The following is a 16,909-nucleotide window of genomic DNA, read 5'->3' on the forward strand; positions in this document are numbered from 1 at the left end:
TTTTTTGTTTGGGGTGGGGGCGGGATGCGGATTTCTAGTGAGATTAGTTTATGATCTGATCTCATCAATGAGGGATATACTTCCAGTGTGGAGCATTTTGTCCCCATGTTTGTGATGATGAGATCTAGTATATTTTCTCCTCTTGTGGGGATGGTGACTAGTTGTTCCATGGCGTTTGAATTTATGAACTCCAGGAACCTTTGGGCTAGAACGTTGGGGCTTGAGTAATGTTCCCAGTCTATATTCGGGTAGTTGAAGTCACCCAATATGATGGTGTTTGGTGATACATTTATACCCTCCAGTGTCTTCAGGAAGGCTGTGTGGGTTTCCTGAGTTTGAGAGGGTGGCCTGTAGCATGCTACAAATTGTAGAGCAGTTTTGCCTATGGTTAATTGCACCTGGATGGTTTCCGATGCTTCGTGCGTAGCCACCAACCTGGAGGTATGGGTATCCTTGATGAATATGGATACACCCCCTCCTTTTGTGGTGTGGTCCGGGTTTTGGGGCCGGAACGCATGATATGAGGTAAAACCTGATAGTGCCGGGGTGCTCTCAGGAGCCTTGAACCAGGTTTCAGTCACAGCACAGACATTGATGTTCTCCATGCTGAGAAGGGCCTCGAATGCATGCATTTTGAGATTTAGACTTCTGGCATTGAGCAGCATTACCCTTAGTTTCTTCCCGTTTTTGTTTTCTAGGGTGGTAGGTTTAGAATTTGAGCCTTGCCTAAAAAAGGCACTATGGGGGTGGCAAGAGCCTTAGCCAATATCTGGAATCCCAGGGGTGACAGGTGCAAGCCGTCCCTTGCGAAGCAGCATGGCTTGTCAAGCATGTCATCCCAGGCAGACAGACACTGGATCCCCTTTGAATGACACCAGAAATTAAGCCAATTATTAAGGCTGATCATCTTGTCACTGTATTGTGGCATCATTCGTGGTGAAGGAAGGATACTGCTCAGGGTCAGGGTCATACCTGCCTGGGCTACATAATCAGAGAGCTCCTCTATGTCTCTTTTCATGTAGTCCAGGGAGGTATGTCTCAGGTCATTCACACCAGCATGGACAATGACTGTGTCATACTTGTACTTGCCGTGGAGTGACCTGAGTGCTTGTGTTATGTGGCAGATTCTAGCACCCGATAGGCAGCTTACTGTGACCTTCTCCTTGTTCAGCCTGGTGAGTGGGACGTCAGTGTGTCTGACTATGGAGTCACCTATGACAAGTATGTTTGGTGTTGTATTTGGCCTTAAGGGCAGTGACTGCTTTGCACACTGATTTTGTTGTTTATGTGTTGTTTGTGTGGAGTCTTGAGTTTGCAGTTGCTTGGGTGTCTGCTTTGGAGGCCTCTGCTGTTTAGGCAAGTTTTTACTCAGAGCCTCCGAGTATGTCTTAGTGTGTTTATGTGTTTGATTCAGTGGTGTGGTTGAGTTATGTGAGACTGGTATTGTGGTGTGTGTAGTTGCCTTCTCCTCCTGCCTGGTCTTGCCAGTCCTGAGTTGAGAGAGCTCAGCCTCCAGTTTGGCTAAATAGCTGCATCTCTCGCAAGTGTTAGTGTTATGTGGGAGGAGGAGAGGGTTGTCCGTGTACATGAGGCAATTGTAACATTGCCTCAGAATTCCCAGATTCACCAACTGGGCAGGAGAGGACGCCAGCATCTGACCCTTCGACATGCTAGAAAGAATTATGAGTTGGTATGAGACAGAAAAGTAGAGGGCTTAGCAGGGAAGTGGGCACTCCTGGGGGGTTTTGCAAGTGAGGGATTTGTATAATATAGGAGTGCTTGACCTGCAAAGAAAATGCTTATAAGACAAGTGCTGAGCTTTTTGAGAAGAAAAAGCTATTAGAAACAAGTGCTGCGCTTTTTAGTGAAGATGTAAACTGTTTAGGTTCCTAACAGAGCAGTTCTAAGGGAAAAACTGAAGAACAGACTCTATGGAGCCAGAAAAAGTTTAACCTTGTTAAACGGCGCTGCCCGATGCTGCTCTAGTGGCAACTCCGCGCTAAATCGCGCTAAAGCACGTTAAAGCGTGCTTGATAGCAGGGGCTGGAAAGAAGCAGGAATAGACACAAAACGGACAATAAAACTACAGTTTCAAGTCAGTAACCACTCCTACGGGGGGCAGGGAAGCTGCTCAATGTTATTCACTGCCACTGATCAACAGAGAGACTTTCCTTTAGCCCAAGCAAAAATGGCCTCACAGAAACTTACAAACAATTCAGGAACAGCAAGCCTGTAACTGAACTTTTTTAAAACTCAGAAAAGTGGGAAAAAAGCAAGATTTTTTTTGTTTGTTTTTGTTTTTTCAGAGGTAGCAGAGGTTCACAAGTAATATCAAGTTATAACAGTGCAGTAAATGACCACACACAAGAGTGCTAGGTCAGGGACAGAAAATATGCAAGTTTTGAGAAAAAAACGATTTACTGAAGCAGATTATGCTAAACAGTACTGAATTCTACCAACTTTAACATTTATAGAATACTGAATTCTACAAAATCTGTAGGTGTTGCCACTTGTCTGCTCACAAGGTATTTGCACTATATTGCTGCCTTACAGAGTACAGTTTTATGGACCTTTTTACAGGAAACAATTGCTTTCTATGTGTTTGCTACTGTAGAGGGTACTGATAACCCAAGCAAATAAGCAAAATTATAGCAGCAGAGAAAAAAAAACTAACTAATGAGCCTACTGGCCAATAAAATGACTGCACTATGAGTACTTTAGTGTATTTTCCAACTCATATAGCCCAGGCAAACACCTCCTGCCACAAGTTAAATAAACCCAGTCGTCCTAATGTGAAAACACAGTAGAAGAGACCCACGAGTACAGTTTTACCACAAAACACATAAACAAGTAGCTGGAAATTCCTTGCTGGAGGCAATTACAAGACAGTCTTGTAACAGTAACAGTGAGAGGAAAAGCAATTTACTTACAAAAAAAATCAGTGAAATACACGCATAAAAGTAAGAAACAGCAGTGATCACTAAGTGCGATTTAGCAATCAAAAGTACTTAACTTTGCCTGGATGGCACTGGATACAAGTAAAACACTTATGAAATGCAGGCTAAGACTCCAAACTTTGTGGAGCTCCTGGAGAATGAACAGGAGACAATATGTGGTAAAAGAGGTTTACCCAAGAGCAGTGACCATTCAGTATCATGGCTCTATGGAAAACAGTGGGTGGGTAGTCCACATAAATAGCTTATACAACAGTCAACGGCAGTGAAAGAGGGGAGGGAGGGACTTTGGAACTCGGATTATCATAAGAGTGGAGGTTAGAGACAGTCTTATAAAACAACAGCAAGAGGGTGGAAGGGTTGGGAAGAACAAGCCGGCTACCTAGGGAGGCATCCAATCAAGTAAAGGCAATATTGGGAACTCTTTCAGAAAAATGTGTTAGTGGGGGGTGGGGTAGTAGGAGAATGCAACTTTAAGCAGGTAAAAAAATAGGCAGAATATAAAAGCACTGAAGCGCAAACTGGAGCAGAGCAAATTCTCTCACTGTTGACCTTCTACTACAGTTTAAGGCACCATACTATGCAGAAATTCAACAGTAACACCATTTATGGGAAAAAATGCAATAATAAACAAATAAGGCTCAAAATCTTGTAGTAATACACAGTTCTGCCACAGCTGTGAATTAAACTATAGGACTATGGCCCAGCAGGATTTAAACTACAAGCACATAACTTTTACAAGTAATTCTACTTGTGGAAATAGAAGTCCAGAATAATGCAGAAACACAATCTTTCCTCAACTGCAAATGAAAATGCAAGACCAAGGTCCCAGAACAAAGTGAAAATGCAAAACAGATGGAACAGAGCAGAAAAGTGCAAAGTAGCATTACCACACAGGCCACTACAACTGCATCTTAAATATTTAAGCAGAATTGAAATAATTAAAATAATTTAATTATCTTCCCTTTTACTTTTATTTTTGAAAAGCTAGTTACTCACAGTTCCACACTATAAGTCTTTGATAAAAGACCACCAAATTTCATTTTATTCATGTAACAATGTCAACTGACTGCATCACGTGGGAACGTTTCCATCCTCACTTGATGCCAGGATGCCAAGTTTGCTTATTTTCACATGTGAAGTAGCAAAAAGGGGAAAGATGTTTCCCTCAAGTACTTCCAACAAAAACTATCCCCTGGATTCCAAAGAAATGTATGTCTAAGGAAAACGTTGCACCCATTTTTTGAGTTGCACCATTACCAATTAAAAACAGAACGGGCTTTCAATAAACTAAAATGGTCAGCCAAATAAAAACTACTATTAGATACCAAGCAAAGCACTTCATCTGTCTAAGATACTGTTGAAAAAATACCAAATTTTAGCATAACATCCACTAGCAAAACATTTATTGAACAAGCAAGCAAAGCCAAATAAGTGGGGGTAATCATAACTAAAAAAAGTGAAGTCTGATAAACATCAATTATGTAAGGACAAAGATTAACTAAAAGCTTGTCATGCTGTGCAAAATCAAGCCACATTTAATACCATGAGTGCAGTTACAATCAAGACAGACCTAGTCAGTACTTCCTAGAATCCTAGATGCATCCCTAAATAAACAACATCCAAAAATCTTACCTAAATAAACTTGATTAGCATTGTTAAATTCACTGCCAACATACCAAATAAAACACACCTCTGAATTGTACTTCGACAGATATATTACCTAGAACAACCGGGCACCCTTAAACGTCTCACAACACAAAAATGCATATAGCATCCTGATTAAATGAAGGAAACATCCAGCAATCAGCAATGCATCAGTAAATATGAGCCACCCAGGCAACTCTGATCTCAAAACTGAAATCACCTATTCGCCATGAAAAACAAATAATCACCATGAAGATACCTTGTATTCAATACATGCAGCAGAACCATGGAATTCAATTCTCCCCAGATCTCAGAACTGAAGCAAATCAAAACTGTCCAACTACTTCATGGAATTGTGCTCATCTAAGATATGCATAAATAAAAGCATACGTGCCAGTGTGACCAAAATTCTCCCTTCATCCTCAAAACTACTTATTTTTTCTCAGTATCTGCTTCCTCCTCTCACATCCCTCCTTCCCCTATAATTTTCATTTTCTCTGCTTGTATCACAACTAAATACATTCAAGAACATCTAGAACTTTCCCACCCCTTACTGTCCTCCTACTCCTTTTCATATTCAATCGCTCCTCTCACATTCCTAATATCTAATATTATCAATAATAATGTTATGATTATATCCAAAAAGGAATCTAAGCAAACAGTAGAAAATGTGATTATAGCATTTTGATAACATGTATGTACATATATGTTAAAGCTGTTATTACTATTAAATTATAATATACTTTTGCATGTTAGACTACTTATTTGCAATTGTACTGTAATTGTTTTAACTGTTAATGTATTATCTGTGGAGCTTTTCTCCCTGGGATTGTGTGGTCTACTGACACCAACTGGCTACACTTAGCTAGGTGCGCCATGAAAAGTATTCCCTTATGTCTCTCCTTCTTCTGTCATCTGATCTGAGCAGTACTTTCACAGAAAATAATGTTATAAAATGCATGTATCAACCCAAAGTATAGGCAAATATAGCCATCGGTCAAAATGTGGCAAGTATAATATTCAATTTGAAATGCATACTGGTAGCTCACGTGTTTATCTTTAATAAGTAATACTGTTTTACCATGAAGCCAGCTATGTGATTTCATACAGAGCTTTATATAGGAATGTTTTTGTGTTCTTCTTCTTAATGAGTCCCTCACAGAACTCCGATGTGAAGCTCTATTTTCTATCAGCATTACCTTACTGTCAGATATCACTGTCAAAGAGGGCAGGACAGTGGCACTGAAGCAAGAGTGATGGTGACAGTTGACATGATACCCAACCCCATGTAAATAAATGGGAGAAAGGGGGTTGATGATGATGAAGATGGTAAGGATGATATGGGTTAAAATAAAACTGTTGGTCAGTTAACATTAAATATCTCCAAAATGACCATGGTGCAATGCATACTGTGTACAATAGCCTACTTCCCTTTGCAAGTGACATTATGAAGGCTGGCTAAGTATGAATGTAAATGTTTTTAGCATTGTACATTTTCAAACACAATTAACATTTGGGCTAAACAAGTGTGCATACAGGTAGGGGCATTGACAATTGCCTTTCCGTTGTGGTTTGTAAGAAATGTAGTGAGTATCAAAGCACAACAGAATGACGATGTGCTTTGTAACAAATGCAGTGAGTAGCCTCCAGAAGATTCTATAAAGTAAGGCTCTTCTAAGATGTATACAATAAGGCAATACTTATAGAAAGCTGATGTTCACATCAGAGGCCTGTGAAGCACAGACATACATTTCATTGTTATTTCAAAGCTCTGCATGAAACAGTATAGTTCACTTCCTGCTAAATCAGCAGTAATATATAAGAATAAACATGTGAACAGACAGTATTCATTAAAAGCTAAACATTTTACTGACCACATTTTCAGGAATGATTAGATCTGTCTATACTCTGAGTGAAAGTGCTGCTCAGATGACAGGAGTAAATAGGAACATGAGGGAGCACTTTTAATGACATGCCAAGCTAAGTGCATTGTCATGCATAGGTGACGGAACTGAACCTTGCAGGGCAGGATATGTGATACTTCGGCTGACTAAGGGAGGGAGGGACGATGGGAGTAGTAACTTGGACAGGAACTGAAATTCACAAAAGTTCACTGTGTAAAAAGTCTTATGTTATCTCAGCAATTTCTTAATGCTTCGGGAAGCTGCTTTCACTGAATGTGTAACACAGCATGAGGAAAAACATTTGTAAGAGTCACTGCAATCTGTTTAATAACACTTGAGTTGAGGACTCTCAAAGTTAGTACTTTTTTCAAGTCACCCATTCTAAGTGAATGGAATTGGGATTTGACAAGGTTCAGTAGGGCAACTTACCTCATGAGCTGTGCCCTCACTGTGCATTATGGGATAGCGTTACCTTTCTAAGAAAACAAAATCTCTTCAGGATATCTGCTGTCATTATTCAAGATTACAATAGATAAATAACCTAAATAAAATTAGCAATGATTTCTTAGTCTGCTGCAGGAAGGTTTGGATTGAGTAGATATTATCAAAAAGATTTAAAAAATGTTTTTCAGTTTTTGTCTGTAGAGGTCCTTTAAATAAAATGCAGTTAAAAGAAAATCTTACACACCTTTTAATGCAAGATGTGGTCACTTGCAATGTGTAGTTACCACTTGCAATGTGTAGTTACAGTCCTTTGTGTCTTGCAGTAAGTAGCAACTAAGAAATTAAGGTTTTAGAAGCCATATTTTCTCTACGGAAAGAGCTTAAGAAGAGCATCAGTTTATCAAACTTATGGTTAATCACCAGACCACCATTCAAAGAAACAGTAGCCATCAAAAATAAACAGTTAATGACAAACACTGCGAATTGCTGAAAAACGCAAAAAAAATTGTTTTGCAGGAAACGTGGATACCCCACACCCCTGCATCTCTGAATATACTGACACAGATACTTAGCAACTTTGAGAGAAGGAGAAACCTCATTATACCTGAAGTTCTGTAGTCTTGCAAACTTTAATGTACACAGTGAGAAAAGAAACATGGAAGGTGACTAAAAACAGGGTGGCAATTCCCTTTTCATCAAAACACTGTACAACAAACAGTAAACCTCTAAATGTATAGAATTTATTGGGGATAGGGGATGTCTTCTGTTATGTTACCTTGCATGACAAAGCACCTTCCTTTTGACAAAAGAATTATGACATCAATCTGCAAGGTCATAGATAATTACTTATTTTCACAATTGCTACAAAAATGGGATTTTTGTTCTGTTTGTTAAGATATTTGTCAATTTTAAAAACATATTTTATATTTGACAATAACTGTCTCATTTCAGATTCCAGAGGAAAGTCCATTCAGACTAAACACACACAGCTTTGGAGTCCTAGTCCCTGAAGTAAGTGAATGTTAACATTTTTAAATACTACTCAAGTGTTACATATTTGTAGTTTTTAAGTTAACAAATGTATAACAACAATAATCAGGGTTAAGAGAATAAATGAAATTGTTCATAGTAAGATACAACAGAACTCTTCTTTATATTGTTGGTGCCCACAGATGTACAACATTACTGTAAAACTTCAAAAGTTAGCACAGACACCTGATGCATAAAGAAATGTTTTACTGATTTTGATAAAATGCACCCCCAAGACTAGTTTCACTTCATATTTACAAATCATTTTTTTTTTCAGAATTAAAATATTCCATTTGATAATACATGCAAAAAAGGAAGTATTAGAATATTCTAATAAAGAGAGAAAAAGTTCCATCCAGGATGAAAAAAGTAAGGTGGTAGCTGTAGAATGTAAGGTGAAATTTCTTAGTTTTTGAGTAGGAAAGTGTTTTAGTGCTGTGGCCAAATGCATTTTTGGAAATTAGGGAAACATCTAAAGCTAAAAAGTGTAGTACAGAAACCAATGCTAGTAAGAAGAAAAATGAAGTCCAAGCTAGATAACAGGTGAAAACTATAGGCAAACAGCTAATGATATTAACATAAAAGAAATTAAGGATCATAAGAGAAATGTAATGGAAAAGCCGATATGCCACGAAGCAAGAGAAAGTTTAGTTTTCCTTAATGTCAGGACTCAAAGAATAACATGGGTGCGGTGATACTGTCACGGATTAGGCAGCATATTTTAATGCTGGCATACACAAACATAGTGCAAATGACCTCAATTAATGCCAGAGGTATAGACCTGTAACTCCTAAACAATAGAGGCAGACAAAGATGGGTTTAGCAGCCCCAAGAAAAAGTGGCGGACATGGGTAATCTAATGACCCCAGGAAAGGATAGCAGACAGCAATTTTAAATCAGTAGTCTCAAGTAACAACAACAGCCAGTGGCATGAATCCTAGAACATCAAGCAGTTATGGCAAAAAAGTGAGTCTGTATCCTTAACCCAATTATAATAGAACTATGATGACCGATTAACCACAGACAATGACAAATATGGACATAGAGTAATATCTGTATTTGCCATAATTACATACCCCACACAGTTTGGGTTTGTAAAAGGCAGATCATGTCTCCTAAACCTGATTGGCTTCTTTGAAGTAGTCACCAAAGCCATAGATGAGGGTAAGGTGGTTCACACAGCCTATCTAGATCTCGCCAAGGCGTTCAACACCATCCCCCACTCTGGAATTATAGATAAACTCACTAAACTAGGTATAAATCCCTATGTCACAAGATGGGTTGCCAACTGGCTTACTGAAAGAACCCACACTGTGAAAGTAGCAGACTCCAAATCAGACTTCAGACCAGTGACAAGTGGAGTAACACAGGGTTCAGTCCTGGGTCCTCTCCTGTTTGGTATCTACTTCTCTGAAGTACAGTCTAACACAGAAGGTTTTTGGCTAACTAAATTCGCAGATGACTGCAAACTAGGAGCCATAATTGAAACTCCTAACGATGCGGACATCCTACAAAAGGGCCTCACTGAGACAGATGCCTGGTGTCAAAGACATGGTCTCAAGCTCAATGCCAAAAAGTGCATTGTCATCCCCTTTGGTAAAAATTCTGTACCCATGAACTATCACATAGGCGGTAGTCTACTTAACACCGAAAGTGTGATAAGAGACCTTGGGACACAGGTGGACAGTAGTCTCTCCTTTGATAATCACATCGCCAAAGTGGTCAGGAAATCCTTCTACATGGCACACCTCATCACAAAAGGTTTCTCATCCAGAAAAAAAGAGGTCATTGTTCCCCTCTACTCATCACTCATTAGACCCATTATAGAGTACAATGCCCCTTTTGGTATGTACCTCACAAGACATCTACAACAACTGGAAAGTCCGCAAACCTTGTAACCACAATAAACAGAACATGCTGGAGGAATAGATTCCTGCCCCAGAGACTTCCCATACTCTGGAACAGACTACCTATCTATGTCAAACAAAGCTCCTCATTAGCACTCTTCAAGAAAAATCTTGATGATTGGATGAGTAATAGGAAATTCACCCCCGGGGATCACTTCTGTGGTTCTGCTTGACAGGGACACAGGAAAATAATTTTCTTGGGTGGCAAAAGCCAGGGTACATTTTTGGCTAGGCTTGTATAGGCCCTAGGGCCAATAGCCTAGTACCTACCTATGAACCTATGAACCTATTAGGTTACTAATATAATAAGGTTAATTACTAATCACAAGTAATGATACATCTCTAGCAACCCAAAATATTGATGCAAATATGGATATGTATCTAATAACCCAAGGTTCTGATAGTAAATACTAATATATGTCTAGTAAAACAAAGAAATTATAGCAAACATTGTTACAAATCTAGTAATCCAAGATATGTAAATAGGAAATTCACCCCGGGGATCACTTCTGTGGTTCTGCTTGACAGGGGCACAGGAAAATAATTTTCTTGGGTGGCGAAATCCAGGGTACATTTTTGGCTAGGCTTGTATAGGCCCTAGGGCCAATAGCCTAGTACCTACCTATGAACCTATGAACTAACAAGCCTCTAGTGACTAAATATGCTAACGCAAATACTTTAATAACAAATTTCTTGAGATCCTAGATTTGCATGCACCTGCTCGTTCAAAGAGAACAAAAGCAAAAACTGCACCATGGCTTTCTAAAGAGTCTAGACTCAAAATTACCTGTAGAAACAAATTATGGGCTTTATGGTGTTCTACTAAAGACCCCTAAAATCAAATTAAATATAGGCAATCTAGGAACAAAACCAAAAATATCCATTTTACAAGACAAAAAACAATACCACTGCAATTTACAGACAGTAAATCAAAACAACCCTCAGAAGTTTTGGGTAGGACTGAATAATCTACTTCATCCTGGACAGACTTCTACCCCCATCCCAGCTGCTACTACTACTGATACCCCCCCAGGATGTTTCAGATAGTTTTAACTGATTCTTTACTGAAACAATTCAAGCCATAGCAAGCCAACAACCTTCTAGCTCCCCTGGTCCTGAAAGTAGCACCCCTAGAAACCTACTCTCATTCAGCTTCCAGCCAGTGGCCACGTCACTTATCCATACCTTGATCAAAAAATTAAAACCCTCCACACTCTCTGCTGATCAACTCCCCACTGAGTACCTTCAAAAATCAGCTGATGCTATTGCCTACCCAGTATCAATACTAATTAATTGAACCATAAGCAAAGCTAGAATTTCCACCATCTGGAAAATATCCTATGTAATCCCACTTCATAAAGGAGGCAGATCTACTGAATTATCCAATTATAGACCAATAGCCATACTCTCTCCACTTGCAAAGATTATGGAAAAATGTATTCACAGACAACTCATGCACCACCTAATCCAGAATCACCTCATGGCAGATATCCAACACGGCTTCCATCCACACCACAGCACTACTTCAGCCCTACTAGCTTTCACCAACACCATAAACCATAATCGGAACAACAATCACATATCCTCCACCCTCTTCTTGGATCTTTCCAAGGCATTCGACATGGTTGACCACCAACTTCTAATACACACCCTGCAAACATTCTGTCTAGATACTAAGGCCCTTCAATGGTTTACATCCTACCTGAGTGAGAGACAGCAAGCTGTCCTTTGGCATAACAAACTCTCCAACCTACTACCCAACACCCTTGGAGTACCACAAGGCTCCATACTAGGCCCCCTACTGTCATCCCAAAAGTAAGCTGTATCCAGTACGCTGATGACTCCACCCTGATCTGCTCCGCCACATCTCCAACAGACTTATGGTCTGATACCCAGTCCACCTTTAATACTACAGAAAACTGGCTTTCTGAACATCTTTTGATACTAAATCCCAAAAAAACTAAAATGCTGTTATTCTCACCAACACAAAGATCTCCTGCATTTATCTTTACCATAAATGCAAATGATGGCACATTAATCTCCCCTGACCCCTCTACAAAACTACTAGGTGTTATTACAGATAACAATCTAAAATTTGACCTACATGTAAACCAATCGATCAAAACCATCAATAAAAAACTAGGGTCACTTTACAGAATAAAAGCCTTCCTAACCCCTCCAGCTAAAATTGCCAAAGCTCGCTCTCATCTTCTCTCAACAGTTCTGTGCACATCCCTTACATTCTCTAATATAAACAAGACTGTACTTAAACTCTCAACCTGCCATTGCCAGGTTTGCCACTGGGCTGCCTTTTAGGGCACATCATTGCATCAGTCTTAACCAGCTTGGGTGGCTTGAACTACCCAGTCTAATTCAGTACAACCAACTGATCATGGCTTATAAAATCCTTTATAATCTGGATAATACTCCTACACTTAAAAATCTTATCACCCCCTATCACAATCCGCGACTGCTTAGATCCCCTGACAGACTAGTAATACATGCGAGCTAAATTAACAATACAGCTGGTGCCTCTCTCTTTGCACTCTCTGTAGGCAGATCCTGGAACTCACTTCCAGCTGATATTACTTTACTCTCCTCCCTAGGTCAATTTAAAGCTAGACACAAACAACATCTGGCACTAAACTGGCTATGTTATTGTATCAAGCCTGGCTAACTCTCTTCTAGAGTGTGTAAAATCTATTAATCAGCTACTGTTTAATTTACACCTGGCTTTCACCATGGTTTAACTCTAACCTGTGGAACATGTTTATTACTGTTTGCTTATGTACTCTTTGTCAAAATTATACTTGTAACATGTTTTTAATGTTTCTGTTTACCTTGGAGCTTTTCTCCCCGGGACTCCGCTGAAAATGGGCATGCATCCAGTTGGACTATCCCAATCAACAAATGTAAAATAAAAAATAAAATAAAATACTGAGTAATTCAAGGTGCATCTGGTAAACACTGATAGAGATCTAGTATTTCAAGGTACTGATGACAAGTGCTGATATGAGTCTAGTAATCAAACTTAATGGTAGCAAATATCTATCAAGATCTAGTAATCCAATAGATTGATGACAAATATTGAAATGGATCTTGTAACCATATATATATATATATATATATATATATATATATATATATATATATATATATATATATATATATATATATATATATATATATATATATATATATATATATATACACATATATGAGGGTAGAATTAATAAGAGACTGCATCACTCAGGGTAAAAGTTAAAATGTTACATCAGATAAATACTAAAGGAATGCTTTGCCTTTGCATTTACAAAAGGCAGATGAAGAAGGTTGTAAGTAGGAAAGTAAAGCAAGCATGAATGACCTTCTTGGGAATAGTGAAAACCAGCTAGAAGTAAAGATATGACTTCGTAACTTTTGATGGCATCGGGAAGTCCAGATAAACTGCTTCCCAGAATGGCACTTTGTGACTCACTGGTAAAAAGATGTAGGATCTCTAGAATGCTAGTAGAAATAGAAGCAATGCTGTTTTTAGACATGATGATTGATATATAAGTTAAAAAAAAAATCAAGCAGCTGGGAGCTTATATTATATATTATATAATTATATTATAATATATAATCAAAGTCAAAGTAAAAAGTCAAACAAAATTCACATTTCAAAAAAAACAAAATTAAAAAACTGAACGAAATTCATGTATTCGCAGACAACATATATGTGATTACACAAAACATTTTACACATACAACACCATACTATTACATCTCGGACATGCAGGTAGACAGACTGATATTGCATATAATTAGAAACACATTTTAACACTTTTCGAACTGAACACTTACTTGCATGAGACTTTAGTATTGCACAGGTATTTGGTTAAGACATTGCATTGATCCTTGCACAGAAAGAGACATTTAAATATTGCACTGTGAACGTTAGAGTATTGCACTATGGACCTTAGAGTATTGCACTATGGACCTTAGAGTATTGCACTATGGTTAATTTATGAATTCATAACGTATTGCGCTGAAAGAAGAGATATTTTACTGCTTTGCTACTGCCCTAGATGGCCTATAAGTCACAGTTATGGTGAATATTGTACTAAGTATTAGGTGAGACTGGTAACTAGGTTCATGCACAATTTGAGACAGTTTCTACTACCCAGTTGGACATCATGGAGTGTAGTAGTTAATGGAGTTTAGCATCCTGATGACATTAGGGAAGAAGCTTTTCCTGAATCTTGTAGTTCTGCAACGTATGCTTGTAGTCTCATTTCCATCTCTGGTCATAGAAGAGATTATGTAGGGAAAGTTGGAGTACATCAGTGCTGATCTTCTTGCAGGAGGCCAAAAGCATTGTGGTCAGATGTCCTGCCAGTTCATCCATCACTGGTGCGAAAAAGGTAAGCCTTGTTGGTTTTGTATATCTGAACTTCAAGACCTCTAATATTGCGCATCGCAGGACAGGAGTATAAGTATTAAATGGTATAGGGGCAGGGTCCAAATAAAATGGAAAGGAAATCGGTTAAATTAGCAGCACTGAGTAGCAGTTATTGGGCTGATAATCAGAGAATTTCAAGCAACCAATAAAGTGCCATGGGGCCCACTGTTAGGGACTGATGCTTAGCAAACTTATGTCACATTTTTTGTAGAATGTGACACAAAGCTGACCATGAATGGTACCACAGTCACAAATGAGGAAACCACATTTAATGGCAGATGGTCAGCTTGTAGGAAATACTGGAACCAATGTGACAAATCCCTTCTTCTTTCAGCTTTACCCGGTAAGGGGTCGCCACAGCGGAACTCCGGTCCGCTAATGATTGGCAGTAGATTTTTTACTGGTGCCAAGGTGCCAGCTCGACGCTCAACCTTCAATGAAAGCATGCCCATTTTACGCATGTCTTTCGAACACCACTTGACCGCAGGGAGGACATGCAGACTCCACACAAAAGGCACTCCAGCCGAGAATCGAATGGGAGAACCTCTTGCTGTGAGGCAACAACGCTACCACTGCACCACCGCGGATATTAAATCCCACCAAATGTTAATATTGCATCGCAGGTAATGCTGGAGCCCTGGCAAGTGACATCTGTATGAACAGAGATGGATATTAGCCCAGTACTAAACCAGCCAGTCCTGGCAGATGGAAGACGTCAAAATACAACATAAGGATTCCGCTCAAAAGATTGAAAACTCAGATAGAAAATAAGAGACAGAGAAAATATGGTACTTTTCCATTATCGGGGCAACATTTCTAATGAGCACTTTCTGTTATCGGGTCAACATCGGAAAAGTAACTTTTTTTCAAACAAAAAGCTAAACGTACTGTTTAAAATGTTCACAAAATTGAGATGAATACTTTATTGAACAATTTAGGGAGCTCATATACATTTGTATCAGAAAGGCATTAACAGAAAAGCAAGACAACAAAGTTACTCCAGTTGCCCTCTGTGCCATGACCATCAGAAATGACTAGTGTAGACATTTCACTTAAGCAAAGTATTTGCACTTTCATACATCGACACTGACTACATACAGAACAAAACAAACAATAAGCAATTATTGGAAAACATTATGCAGAGTTTTACAGATCGAATGATACATATCTAGACTTTTTGCTGTCGCTTTAATGCACAATCTACATTTCTATGCCACAAGGACAGACTCATTATTAACTGCGCTAGAGTACTTTAAGTAAGTTTATGAATTTTACAATAAAATAATGTAAAATTATTTGAATTTGTATGTGACGTGCAGTACAGTTTGCACTTTATATGATGACTTCACATCTTTAAGCTGCATACATTGTATTTCATGTAAGGATTAAAAGCAATTCGGATAGTCAAAAGCCATTTTAATCAGTACTATCAAGAAAAGAACATACTTGGGAAAATCAAGCAATACTAATGCCATGTGTCTCAGCTTCTCAGGTCTTTTGGCATAACTGTACCAGTTCACTCCTAAAAACAGATTGTTGTATTTTGGGACTTAAATGCTAATCAGAAATTGTTTGGTCGCTACGTTTGAAAATGAGAGTGTACGACAGACAAGGTGTATAAAATTTGTTTTCGTAAGTATGGTACTGTACTATCTGCAGTGTGTGCATTCCTATGGCAACACTACATACTTGAAAAACTGAGTTAGTAGCATACAGAGAACAGATCAGTAAATTTAAACCCATACCACACACAGCTGTGAGATCACTGCGAGCACCTGGTAAGATTCCAAGCGCTCATTTTGAAGTGTTGCCCCGATAACGGAAAAGTACCGAAAATACAAGCAGTTAATCAGGATTCATGAATGATTAAAAGTAAATTTAAACCACACAGTCAGAGGCTGACATTGTCATTTCATGGGAGTGCTTTATGTGCAAAATGATTTACAGCTACCAACAAATGATGCCGGACAAGCTAAACAAATGTAGAATATTTGATGTGGTCACACTTTGTAACATGATGTAAAAGCTTTTGGCGCACTGCCTGTATGCAGAAAAAAAAAAAGAATGTAGCTAGAGCGATACATTGGAACTAAGAGTACCAGCCACAAATAAGATAGTTTGTTTGCGTCTTTCGGCTTTTCCCGGTTAGGGGTCGCCACAGCGGAACTCCGGTCCGCTAATGATTGGTAGTTGATTTTTACGTGCCGAGTTACCGGCTCTGACGCACAACCTTCAACCTTTGTAAGGTACAAAATAATAGGACATCAGGATATGCAAACTGAAACAAAAATAATAGTGAGTATTTCATTCTAGTGGTTCATAGAATAGCTGGACTAATCAAAAAAAATGTGAAACATATTCGTTTACTTGTAAGTAACTCCAAATGAATTAAAGAATGAGGCTTTTGTGTTCTTAAAGAATTTGTACAGCATTCTTTTGACTAACATCAGCGAGTCTGCAAGTATTAAGTTCATGAACGTGAGATTTTTTTTAAACTTTGGTGTAGAGTTCACTACCTCCATAATATAATAAAAATCAAAATTTTGAGAATCTGAAAAGAGTCCTAAAAGTACTGCCTTGA

The 16,909-nt window shown here is 38.6% G+C and overlaps 1 protein-coding gene across 3 annotated transcripts in view; it reads left to right on the plus strand.

The window, feature by feature from the left end:
• Positions 1–16,909, plus strand: part of LOC122817133 (bactericidal permeability-increasing protein-like) — a 388,416-nt gene that overhangs the window by 179,499 nt on the left and 192,008 nt on the right. For all 3 annotated transcript variants that reach the window (XM_044090325.1, XM_044090327.1, XM_044090326.1), the window contains exon 10: positions 7,901–7,960. In XM_044090325.1, the coding sequence (XP_043946260.1) occupies positions 7,901–7,960 (60 nt within the window). The remainder of the gene's footprint in view (positions 1–7,900; positions 7,961–16,909) is intronic.

The sequence above is a fragment of the Protopterus annectens genome, chromosome 12.part0, assembly GCF_019279795.1.
Source record: "Protopterus annectens isolate FY-2018-M chromosome 12.part0, PAN1.0, whole genome shotgun sequence".
Lineage (NCBI taxonomy): Eukaryota > Metazoa > Chordata > Ceratodontiformes > Protopteridae > Protopterus > Protopterus annectens.